This window comes from Maylandia zebra, linkage group LG16, assembly GCF_041146795.1.
Source record: "Maylandia zebra isolate NMK-2024a linkage group LG16, Mzebra_GT3a, whole genome shotgun sequence".
NCBI lineage: Eukaryota > Metazoa > Chordata > Actinopteri > Cichliformes > Cichlidae > Maylandia > Maylandia zebra.
Genome location: NC_135182.1, coordinates 16118853 through 16131460, shown reverse-complemented (window position 1 = coordinate 16131460; position 12608 = coordinate 16118853). Strand labels below are relative to the sequence as shown.

Sequence of the window (12608 nt, the reverse complement as noted above, 5' to 3'; positions counted from 1 at the left end):
CATTTACACGTGATTTATACGTGAAAGCTGAAACTTCTGTCACCGAAACTCGCCACTGGCCCCTGAGTGGCACAGAAACGCCTCGTCCCACCTTTTTTATCTACCTCAGGTGACGCCCAATCAGAGCAGGGCTCGTGGTCTCACCCAATGAGTATCGAAACTCGTGGACTCAGGTAGATCGCAGGTGTGTCGTAGTCCGGCACTGTGAAGAAGACTCGATCATCCGGGCCAACTTTTGTGAAGTTGGTTAGAGTTATTGAATGTTAACAGCGCTGATATTCACGCCAGTTTGGATTACTGTGAGACTATTATTTAATTTTTGCACTATGGATTTAGTTTTTATCAGACAAGCTGGGACTCTGCTGTTTATTTGCATGATTTTAATTCTTCTGCATGGCTCCAGAGGCGAAATACCTTCTAAACCAATTGCAGCCACGATTTTGCCATCGGTTAAGCCTAATGATGGAGTCCAGACTTATGCAGAGGACCAGAAAAATAATTTACCCGTGTTTACAATGAATTATCCAAGAATCCAGATTCCCTTTGAAATTACTCTTTGGGTGCTGCTGGCTTCTTTTGCAAAAATTGGTGAGTAACAGTCCCATATGTGCCAACAGGTGTGGTTTCTCATCTTGCTGCTCCCTGTGACCTTTTTTCCTCCTCTTTTCAGGTTTTCATGTGTACCACAAGATCACCATCTGGGTGCCTGAGTCGTGCCTTCTCATCAGCATCGGCCTGATAGTGGGCGCTATCATGCACTCTGTTCACGAGGAGCCCCCCGCTGTGCTCACCAGTAATGTCTTCTTCCTCTACATGCTGCCCCTAATTGTCCTGGAGTCAGGCTACTTCATGCCCACCAGGCCTTTCTTTGAGAACATTGGCACGGTTCGTTTCAAATCAGGCACTGTTTCTCTAACTCTGGTCAGCTTCCTGCTCAACTTTGACAGTTTTGTTGCTGTTTTCATGCAGGTGTTCTGGTTCGCCGTGGTGGGGACGCTGTGGAACAGCATTGGCATCGGCATCTCTCTGTTCGCCATATGCCAGATTCCGGCCTTTGGCGTGCAAGACATCAACCTCCAGGAGAACCTGCTTTTCTCTGCCATCATCTCGGCCGTGGACCCCGTGGCTGTGCTTAACGTGTTTGAGGACGTGTCTGTGAACGAGCAGCTCTACATCGTAGTGTTCGGAGAGTGCCTCTTCAATGATGCTGTCACTGTGGTGAGTGAGCGGACTGCTATTTGTTATTAAAACACTTGACTGTGAGCAAGGGGCAATTGCAAACTGTTCTTGTGTGTCAATTGTTTTGTTCCAGTGACAAATACACAGCCAGGTACCCAGCACGGCAGTGCAGTTTACTCTTCTGCATGTGCTCCACAAAGAGTATATATTTAGCATTTTACACTGATTTAAGAATATTTTTTGCTATTTCTCTCTATGTCACAGTCTCATACATGTAGTTTCCTGTGGAGACCATTTCAACCACCACCCACCATTTACAGACATGGTTAGGCATTTAATTTCATGACTATTACAATAAGCTCAGGTTTCATGAAATACTGGTCATATTTGTGTTTTCCCTTCTCTTCTCCGGGTTGCATGTACGAGGACAGAATGTGTGGGAGAGAACCGTCTGTGTGCTGGCAAGATTTCTAAACAGAAATTACCCAGGGAGGAAAAACTGAACTAAGGGAATGTTATACACATTAAACAAATGTGTCTATAAAGCACAATTCAGTCCGTTTGCTCAGATGCTGTCAAACCAGTTTCTGGTCGCAGTTACATTTGTTTGTGTGGGTTTGTCCACATGTAGTTTGTCCACAAACTCAGGGATTTAATAAACTCAGAGGAAAGACTCCCACAGCCATAAGAAGCAAACAAAACTTCATTTGCTGTTAATGTTTTCTCCCAAACAGAACAATAGTCTGACCTTGTTAATCTCAGAACTAATCTTTTACAGACAGGCCTCTTTGTTAGTGGTGGCTTTTCTATGTGCAAAGAATCTTTATTGTCTGTGTCTTGAACTGGATCTGATGGTCTAGCAGAACTTTTTCCACTTCATCTTGCATTTAAGTCGTTAATTATCTGCACACGATGATCCCTTTTTATCCAGTTTTGGTACACGTCATGCATTTAAAGTTTAAAGCACTCAGTTTTGAGAAATGCAGTGAAATGGTGTGGCTAAATACGCCATCGGGTTCATGCGAGTCGATGTTAGTCACGTGTTTTCATGTAGCAAAAGCTTCATACTGCCCAGGCAGGAATGGTAGATTAAGGAGGAACAAAGCTGGTTACTTTACCTAATGCACCTTTTCCATGACTCAGTCAGTATGTTTGGTGAAAATCTGATTATCAAGTTGCAAACAATGCAGAGTAAATATTTCCAGTAAATCACTCTTATCTGGAAAGGCGTCATTAGAGGCCACAGCGCCTGACACCACACCTGACCTCTGACTAGCATATGTGGGATATGGTGCATAGGTGCAAAAAAGAAAGAAAGTGTGCATATTTATTTATTAATTTTTTAGGTGTTGTACAACATGTTCAGCTTTGTTGCGGAAATGCCGGTGGTGGAGCCGGTGGATGTGTTCATTGGAGTGGCGAGGTTCTTCATTGTGGGGCTCGGTGGGATGGCATTTGGCATCCTGTTTGGCTTTGTGGCAGCCTTCACCACAAGATTCACCTCCAAGGTCCGAGAAATCGAGCCACTCTTCGTATTCATGTACAGCTACCTGGCCTATCTGGTGGCAGAGCTGTTTGCCATCTCATCCATCATGGCGTGAGTAGGTTTTATAACATTTACAGAATTAAAGAAAGAAAGAAGAATAACACAAAGTTTACCCAAATACTCCCCACAAACCCTCTGTGCCCATGTGCTTCTGCAGCATTATAACCTGTGCCCTCACCATGAAGTACTACGTCGAGGAAAACGTCTCGCAGCGTTCCTGCACGACCATCAGACACGTGATTAAGATGCTTGCCTCTATCTCGGAGACGCTCATCTTCTTCTTCTTAGGGGTCGTCACCATCACAACTGACCATGAGTGGAACTGGGGCTACATCCTCTTCACGCTGCTGTTTGCTTTTGTATGGAGAGGTCTGGGTAAGGAAATGACCGGCGTTATCTGTGTCGTGTTAAAGCTCAGGTTTTTGTTTGACTGCAGTTATCTAGTGGAGCAAAGGCTGAGAGCTACTGCTGCTACATGTGCAAAGAAATGCAAGGAAGACAGAAAGTGCTGCTAAGAAAATAAGCTGTGAATGTAAAACTGACAGGTAATCTTTTAATGTTGAATCTAGCCAACCAATATTGAGCCCAGTATGTCTTCTCAGTCTGTTTTGGTTTCCACCAAAAACCACCAAAACTTTGGTCAAAAACCGAGAGCTTAATGTTGTCAAAATGCTTGTTGAATCTGAAAGGAAATGTCCAGACTTCTCTGCAGATTTATCTCTACAAACAGAGTTTTTGGCAACATAATATAATATGCAGAACAGCTTTAAACTTGTTGATAATGAAACCTCTGATATTTTCTTGCCTCTCCCTCTCAGGTATCTTGGTGTTGACTCAGATCATTAACCCTTTCCGCACCATCCCATTCAACATGAAAGATCAGTTTGGTCTCGCATATGGAGGTCTGCGAGGTGCAGTTTCTTTCGCCCTTGCCTTCACGCTTCCTGATACCATTGGCCGCAAGCAGCTCTTTGTCACTGCCACCATTGCAGTTATCCTCTTCACCGTCTTTCTTCAGGTAAGGGAACATCTGTGTAGGTATATTTTTAAGTCTGTATGCTCTGAATAACTTGAATGAAGGTGTTATTTCTTTTGTCCCCGCAGTGGAATGAGATAGAAAACGATTTTTTCTTTAAAATCACATTTAGGAGTGAGACAGAATCTTGGTGAGCTGTTTGGTGTCATTTATTTTTGTCCAGTTAAAAAACAAACAAACTGAGACCCGATTCAAAATTATATGTATTATATACACTGATAAACTCAAGCTTTTAATTTCTAATCATATACACTGTTATCCTTAGAGAAGAAATACAGAACATTTATTGTATGATATATAAAATGCATGTATGCATCTGAACTTTTACCTTCCAAAAAAGACATTTTACAAAGTTCAACCTCATGGCTGCTAAAATGAGGGGAAATTACTTTGGTTCTAAACTGTGTCTCTTATACTTGTAATCAAAAGTTTACACACAGTCATTATGAGCATGAATGCCATTATAATTTTGGGCATTTATTGATTTCTTTGAACTCTTCTTTTTCCAGGGTGGAATGATTGTACAGCATACATCTTTATTGACTTAAACAAATAAACAATAAAAAGGATTGGCTGCACAAGTACATACACCTTCACTAATATTTAAATGCCCATTACAAAGTTGTACGTCGACCACTTTTGGTAGCCATCAACAATTCTAGCTGGATATTTGATCACTCTTCTTGGCAGAGCTGGTAGAGATCATTTAAACTGTTGCACAGACCCGGCTTTTAAGTGTAGTCCACAAACTATCAATAGGGTTGAGGTCTGAGCTTTGAGGAGACTATTCCGGAAAGCCCGTTAGCCTCCTTTATCGATCCATCCAAAACCTGTTTTGATGTCTGTTTGACGTCAAAGGAGCTTGCAAAGAAAAGCGTCTGGACTTCTTTAAGTTACTTGAAGACGTTTCACCTCTCATCCGAGAAGCTTCTTCAGTTCTAAGGTCAAATGGTGGAGAGTCCCAGATATAAACCTAGTGGGAGTATCCCCCCACAGAGGGACAAAAGGACCCCCTGATGATCCTCTAATCGCCTGAGCCAAGGTGTGAAACTGGGTGTGGGTCCCAATCAGCCAGAGTTTCCGGTGAGTTCATTGTGAAACCTGGCCCCACCTTATCATGCGAATTCCTGAGGTCAGATGGCCCAGGATGTGAGTGGGCGTTAAGGCGTCTGGGGAGGGAACTCAAAGCTGGATTATAGATGGCAGAGAGTTGGTGTCGTAAACCACCACCTCTGTTCAAAGATGGTCGCTCACAGTGGACATAGATGGCTTCTTTCAGAGGTGAAATTGAGAGGTGAAACGTCTTCAAGTAACTTAACCCTTGTATGGTGTTCGGGTCTGTGAGACCCGTGTTCAGTTTTTTTCAAAAGAAAAATTAAACAATTAATTATTTTTTCACGTGTAAATGTGTTGTGTCTTTCCACTCACTCCACTTGATTATAACTGATTTATTTATAACATTTTATATAAAAGAAAAACGAGAAGCACATTAATTCATAAATGTGATCTAACAAAGGTAAAGGGAAAAAATTAACCATGTTTGCTGTTCATATGTCTTGTAATTGGGATGAAGTAAACATCTGTTGAGTAATTTAACATAAAATTGTTTGATAGTGTTAATTTGGAAAGCCAAAACTCTAGCGGGTCCACCGGACCCATGAACACTGGCTGAGTAACAAAAATACGAACACCACACAAGGGTTAAAGAAGTCCAGACGCTTTTCTTTGCAAGCTCCTTTGACTACGATGACCTGGATGACTGAGAACCTTCATAGACATGTTTGTTTGGCATCATTTTCCTGTTATGAAACCCAGTTGTGTCTAAGTTTCAACCATCTGTTGATTTGAGCTGAGGTTGAAGAATTTGGAGGTAGTCCTCCTTTCTTAGTCCAGCCACTTTGTGCAGTGAACCGGAACCACTGGCAGTGAAACAGCCCCAGAGCATGATGCTACCACCACCATGCTTGACAGCTAGTACAGTGTTCCTATGTTTGGAAGCCAGTGCTTTACTTGTCCAAACATGCCTCTTGTCACTGTGGCCAAACACTTGTCCAGGAGCCATTTGGCCTTCTGGAGGGATTTTTAACTATCAGTCAAACTTGAAGGTGTTGATTTTGGAGTAGGGGCTTTTTTTTTTATCGGTCAGCACCCTCTCATTGTGTCTCAACGCAAAACTTCCTTCACTGTAGAGAGTGAAGCAGCCATTTTTTTACAGCCATTTTCATTTCGTGGCAGGCTTGAGCCTCAGTGGTTGTTCCTGAACATCCTAAATAATTTCATCTCATCTGAGGATGACAGTTTGGGTCTTCTTCCAGACCTCGTCGAAGCTGTGACACATGTGAATAACTTGACTTAACTTTAATCTGCTGCTTTTTAGAAATGAGAGACGTTTCTAACTTGTAGCTGTAGCTACAACTACAAGTTGTAGTTAATAACTAATTTCTTGTTTTTCAAAGGGTGTGTATCCATGTATGGGTAACCCTGGAAAAAGAAATTATTAAAATCCCCAAATTACCATAACATTCATGTCTATGATGAGTATATGAACTTCTGGCCACAACTGTATCTACAACTCTAGTGTTCGAAGTAATTTGTGTTTTTCTTTTTTCCCTCTTCCCCACAGGGCATCAGTATCCGACCTCTGATTGAGTTCATCAACGTCCGAAGAACAAACCGCAACCTTGAAACCATTAATGTAGAAATTCACTGCAGGGTAAGTCACAGACTGCATGCATGTATCGGACAGTACATTTCTGCGCACGGTGCTGACAGATCGCGCTTTGCTCGCAGCTCATGGAGCATACAATGGCAGGCATAGAGGATCTCTGTGGGCAGTGGAGCCGCTTCTACTGGAAGGACAAGTAAGATTTTTTTGGTGTCGCGGTTTAATCTTTTGTCAGTAAATTAGCAGATATTGCTCATCAGATCTAATGAGTAGTGAATAATACTGTATGATTCACAGTAACAACAATAAAACAAACCCTCACAAACCCTCCTCATTCCTGCTTCTTGTTACCACTGTTCTTTTATGCCACAAACACTGTATGCGAAAGTTTGAGTCCATCTGATTTGCAAAAATTCTATATGTCAACTTGTTTTTACTATTGACTATTTACTATTACTATGCTTTCATGCATACTTAGCAACTGATCAGCAAAAAAGGGCTTTCTGAAGGTTATTCATATTAATACTTTATCTACAGTCTTTCAGGCAGTTCAGCAGGATGCTGATGTCAAACTTAGAATACATAATTAGGCATAATTATCTGCAACTGGCTGAAAATACAGTAACTCAAATGTGTTGATGGGATGCTGGGAAAGTCCAGTAGCACCACATATACAGATAAAACATACCTCATAATTCACAAAAGATTCTTTACATTACATGCCTACACAAATTTAGCGGTTTTGACAGTTTGACTGATATGCAAATTTCAAAGCTGAATGTTTTAAATAATAAAGCCGGTAATGCCTTATTTTTCTTGTTGTCCACAACTTGCATGAAAACACCAAAAACTATATAAAAACCGTCCGTGAAATTCTTCTTTCTCTCAATGTCAGGTTTATGAAGTTTAACAACAGAATCCTGCGTAAGATCCTCATCCGAGACAGCAGAGCAGAGTCCAGTATTGTGGCGCTCTATAAAAAGCTAGAGCTGCAGAATGCCATGGAAATCCTGGACACGGCGTCCGGAGACATCAGCGCTGCTCCTTCCATCGTCTCCCTCTCGTACGTATGACTTTTGCACTGATCACATCACTCTCCCTTCTACCTGTCAAGACCAAATGTAGAGCTACTAATGATTGCTTATTATTTTCTAAAATCAAGCGAGGAAAAGAAAAGCTCTTCTAAACTCCAGAAAAAGTTCCTGGCTGCTGACCTGAGGAACATCCACGACATCCTGTCCAAGAACATGTACAAGATAAGGGAGCGGGTAAGATGAAGAAAGGATCTTTGCTGTATGCTCTTTTTTTGGTTTCTGTTTAGTTTGTCTGTCACTGTGTCAGAAAGTAGCTGCGAATTTTTAATCAAATACTGCACTTAAATAGTTGATTTATGCTTGTGGTAGTTCTTCCACTTTCTTTTCACTTTGGAGCAAATGTTGTGCTTAATCTTTGCAACATTTTATTGAAATGACACTAAAGGCCTATACAATAAAAAAACTATACCTATAGTTAAACAATAAACTCATTAAAACAGCAAACTAGTTGGAAGCACCTGTCATATTTGACATGTTTGAGTGCTGAGCAGAAGGAGGTGAAGAACAGAAGAAGCTGTTTAAATTCCAGACAGGTTAATATAATATATAATGTATAAAAAGCTTCCTTTTTACAATAAAGCAATTTTTGTATCTTTGATTCATTTAATTACTTAATCTGAATTATTACATTTTGCTGATATACTTTTTGCAGTTTGAAATGTTAAGATCTGTACATGTCATTCATTTTTACATCAACGTTTCTTTAGTCTGAAGTTGGTGACGGATCTCTTCAGTAACGATGGAGCAATTTCCAGCTACACTGACATGAATAATACACAAAAACTATCACTACCATAGTTTGATGTTAGCGGGTTTTTTTTGTTTGTTTTTTTAATATCAATGGTTATTTGTAGAAAATGTAATTTAATGTATAAGTTTGCCATTTGCGTTTTAAGCGTTGTCATTGTCAACTTTTGCCAGATGACGGCACATCTCAGAAGTGTGAAACTCGAACCTTTGTTTGTTTTGCATACATGGTAACGTAGTTCAGCATCAGCTTTGCACATGCTCAACTGCTTAAAAACGATTAAAATCCCCGATAAAGATGACTAAAATAAAGCCACGTGCAGCTGCACCTCTTTGCATTTTACTTGAAAAACATGAAGTTTGAAAAATGTCCGTTAATTTGACACAAACAAGAAAAGCACCCCTCGATGTTGTTCTGTTTCTCATACCGACGATCCCACCAAGTGAAACTCGGTGCTGTTTTGCATAGCCACAGGCAGTGGCCAGCAGTACTTTTCCATTAGTGGCATGACATCGCCCTTTTAACAGACTCTTTGATGCTTTGATGGAGTTTCTTCTGTGGTTTCACAGTTTATCACATAGCTTTATCAATAGCTCCTTGTTTCAAGTCTTTTTTTCACATATTTGTGATTCTTTCACACTAAACTGACGTCACCGTGTCACTATTAATTTATTTTTAAAATGCATTATATTTGATAAAAATGCTAACTGTAAACCGTGTTGGCTTCTGGTGACATCATACAGGCCCATAATATTGTCATGCGACCTCTTTATAAAACACAGTGGTGACCTTTGGAGGGTTTTAAAGGCAGCTGTGTTTGTTTTTGGTTTAACTAATGGCTGCAGGTCAGAACCAGGGGTGGGTTTACTGCATGGAACAGGTTAAGGTAGCAGTCCACATACAGACACCTACCCCTGCCTCAAACAGGTGTTTCCAGTTTTGGTGGCGTAACCTGAGCTTTAAACAATGCAGTCCCCACTAAGAGCGTCTGAACCGTCCATTCGTGGGAACCTCTGTTGTCCCAAGTCCCTGGCATTGACAGTGGTCATGGATTTTGTTTATGGAGTTTTTAAGTCTATGTCTTCACTGTGTGTTTTCCGTGTGTGGTTCTCTGACTTTCTGTTATTTGTAATTAGATAATTAATTTATGTATTTGGACTTAGACGGTGGCATACAGAGGAAAACATGCTCTGCCCAATGACAGCCAGACCAGAGAGATACTGATCAGGCGCCATGCCACCATTCGACGAAGCCTCCGACCTCGTAGTTGTCAGTCATCGGTAAGCTACCTTGCCCAATTTATTTGTATTATTTTAATTAATTATTTATTTTGTTGGGAGCGTGGGTTGGGATTTTCGGTACATCCCCGGGGTCTTAATTAGAAGTACTTTGGGCAAATAACAGTCACAAATGTTCTTTTTGAGCTGATTATCTCACACATGAAATTCAAACACTAGATTAAATGTTCTCACCACTTTTCATCAAGTTTTTTCCCGATTGTTATTCTTAGAACGTGCCCAGGACACACAAGTATTTCTCGCTTCCTGCTGGAAAGAGTCTGGAGTCAAGATTTGATGCTGCGAGGTGGCACTACACAGGTAAACTGAGATTATCTTTGAAATCCCTTAACACAACCTTACCCTTCATATAAATGAGAATAAATGATGAAAACGTCACTTCCTTACAAAGTTTGGAATTTTTCAACCTGATTCGAGCCTTAATTCATCAGAACTGAAATGAATTGTCTTTTCTCAGCAGTGTGCACAGAACAAATGAAGTGCTTTGTCGATAATTCATCTGAATCTTAGGAGCGGGACTCCCTTTACAATTCTGTCTGTATATGAAACCCCTGCACTACAAGCTGTTTTCATTTTCTTGTCCCACTCTTCCTTTTTCAGTTCATCTCACTCTCATTACTACAGAGAGATCTGTCTGGCCCGGAAGCTGCCGCCAGTCCCCCTCCGAGACCTCCCCAAAACCGCTGCCTCGATTCTTGCTTACGCTATCTGCCATTATCTACTAGAAATGGAGTCAAATATAAATGAGGATGTGGTCCAAGCTAGTAAATGATCTCCCTGGTATCAGAAAACCACCCCCAAAACTATTAATAAGACTTTGTCAGTCTCATTAATGTCACAGTATGTGTCTCCTGAAAAAACAGAAACCCCCTCCCCAAAACAGAGCGATGTGCACATATAAGAATGAACCAAAAGGGAGAGCTTGTAGATATCAATCTACATTCAAGACAGCAGCTTGACAACTAGATTTTTATCACAGAAGCGTAACGTTCGTGGTTCAACAGCAGCTTTAAGAGGCTGTTCTTCAAAATGTCGAGTTTTTACCAGCAGGTTATGGCATGAAATTGAAAACAGGTTCAGGTTAGTTTGTTCTTGTGGTTAGATTTGTTCTGCAGCAAGCCATCCATCCTACCATGTACACTCTCAGTGCAAACACAACAGACAACAAATAAGCATAGTACAAAATACTGGAAACAACAACTAATAATAAGCATTGTGTAACCCACACAGTAACAAAGCTATAATTTGTCCATTCGACCAATGGCAGCTAGAACAAAGCACTTGTAATGCTCATTTGAATGATTTGTACCACTTTGTTGGTTTCTTGAGTGGCTGGTTTGTGTATTGCTAGAATTTGTAGGATGGCATCATTTCACCTTCCTTTCATAAAGGTAGGTTCAGTGGATCCTTTGCTAAAGGAAACGATTGAAAAGCACTGAAGCCTTTTTCCTTATGTTAGGGTTCAATTCAAGCAGCAAGGCTTTTTGAGGACTTATCTGTGATCCTAAATTGACTGTAGGAATAGATGTGAGTGTGTGTGGCTGTTTATCCTCATGGGTTAGCTCTATGATGGTCGCAGAATTGGGCTTCAACCAGATGAATGAAAATGGATGAATAATTTACCCACATTATTCGTGGACAACAAAACTTGAACAGTTTTGCCTTCCTCATGAAGCGTATAAACCGGCACTTGTCCAACACCACTATGAGGTCAACATTTATGATGTGAGTGCAACCGCATTGCCATGAAATGTTTAGCTCCACGATCAGGTCAGCATCTGATTTGTGAATCAGCACAGGTAAGGTTTAGGACATTGACTTTACCTGTACTTTGTGATTGAGTCTACTTGACAAGTTGTTGGTATAGTAGTTAAACATAACCATGTTGTCATAGTGAGCGTGTTAGTATGAGTGTACTTTACCATTTTATTTTTTGTTTTCAATCTCATCCCAGATGATCATGAGACCCTATCAGAAGTTGCCTACCCATCTCAACGCTCCCGGTTTGGCAAGCCCTCACGCTCCTCCTCCTCCAAAGCCATGATACCTCTACACAGGCTGGGCACTCTGGAAGAAGTGCCATCTACTGATGTTCTGAATGAAGAGAGCAGCAGTACGGGGGAGGGTGTGTTCAGGACAAACTCCTCCTACAGTGATTCCCGCGTGCCTCGTCCTCGCCGCTTAAATTCCTCATTTGATGATAACAACAGTTCGGTGGACGACTTAAGAAATGTTCACGAAGAAGACGGCGTAGAGCAGGTGGGGCAGCGTCAGCCTTCGTCTCCAGCGCCAGGCTGGGAGGCTGAGTCCAGAGAGACCACGGCTCGAAACCCTCTGCTCAGGCGGCCTCAGTGGAACCCCAAGAAGAAATAAAAGTGGTGCAGCTGGACTGTCTCCACCTAATCAAGCAGCTGGAAGTTTCTGCTTATGACTGTAAGCTCAAATAACTTTAAAGACATTTAGAATAACATTGAAGGTGTCTTCATTACTCATTAGAGGTAAAACGGTCTTCAAAATGAGCCAAAATGGACTAACGCTTCAGTGTCACACTCCTCAGAAGCACAGTGAACTGTAGCAACTGTACTGTAAATAAACTGTGAGACTTTTTACACATGTACTTATTTTAACTAGTCTTAGAAAATAATTTTAAATGTCTTTTTTTCTTCATGTAGGAGTTTTTAAATGTGGAAGGTGAGGTTAATTAAACTATGTTATTATACATTTGCCCTTTGTGTAAATAGGATAGTTTTTTGTATTTTATTGTCTGTCTTGTGTGATAGTTACATGACTGAAGATGTACATTTTGTGTGTATATAAATGTTTTTTAGTCAAACAAGCTGTTGCTGCGCAGTACAAAGTACTTTTTGAATGCCTGACAATGATAGTCCCTCTGGCCCAGCTGCTTTCCTTTATTCTGTAATAAATTTTCTTTGTTGAAAGTTCTTATAAGTTTTAAGGTTTGTGACACTGAATAAAATGATGTCAGATATTAAAAGTGAATGTTTTTAATATGGTTAAAAAATACAATTCAGGAGACAGACA

At 40.8% G+C, this 12608-nt stretch overlaps 1 protein-coding gene across 2 annotated transcripts; it reads left to right on the top strand.

Moving 5' to 3' along the window:
• Window positions 1–166: 166 nt before the first annotated feature.
• On the top strand, window positions 167–12586 carry slc9a2 (solute carrier family 9 member 2). Of its 2 annotated transcripts, XM_004551304.3 has the most exons (14): window positions 167–299; window positions 404–588; window positions 671–885; window positions 970–1218; window positions 2526–2776; window positions 2883–3100; window positions 3544–3743; window positions 6385–6474; window positions 6552–6622; window positions 7322–7489; window positions 7589–7694; window positions 9432–9548; window positions 9779–9866; window positions 11521–12586. In XM_004551304.3, exons 2-14 carry the CDS (start codon window positions 516–518, stop codon window positions 11937–11939), a joined length of 2265 nt encoding a protein of 754 aa, XP_004551361.2. In that variant the 5' UTR covers window positions 167–299; window positions 404–515; the 3' UTR covers window positions 11940–12586. The 2 variants fall into 2 exon arrangements, with proteins under 2 accessions (XP_004551361.2, XP_004551360.2); XM_004551303.2 differs by having other exon boundaries at window positions 167–588.
• The last annotated feature ends 22 nt before the right edge of the window (window positions 12587–12608 follow it).

Bases quoted from the DNA above. Each gene is read 5' to 3' on its own strand.
- slc9a2 (XM_004551303.2), top strand. From the start codon at position 261: ATGTTAACAGCGCTGATATTCACGCCAGTTTGGATTACTGTGAGACTA. The intron at 2,777-2,882 runs GTGAGTAGGTTT...GTGCTTCTGCAG, and splicing joins GCCATCTCATCCATCATGGC to CATTATAACCTGTGCCCTCA. The intron at 3,101-3,543 runs GTAAGGAAATGA...TCTCCCTCTCAG, and splicing joins TTTTGTATGGAGAGGTCTGG to GTATCTTGGTGTTGACTCAG.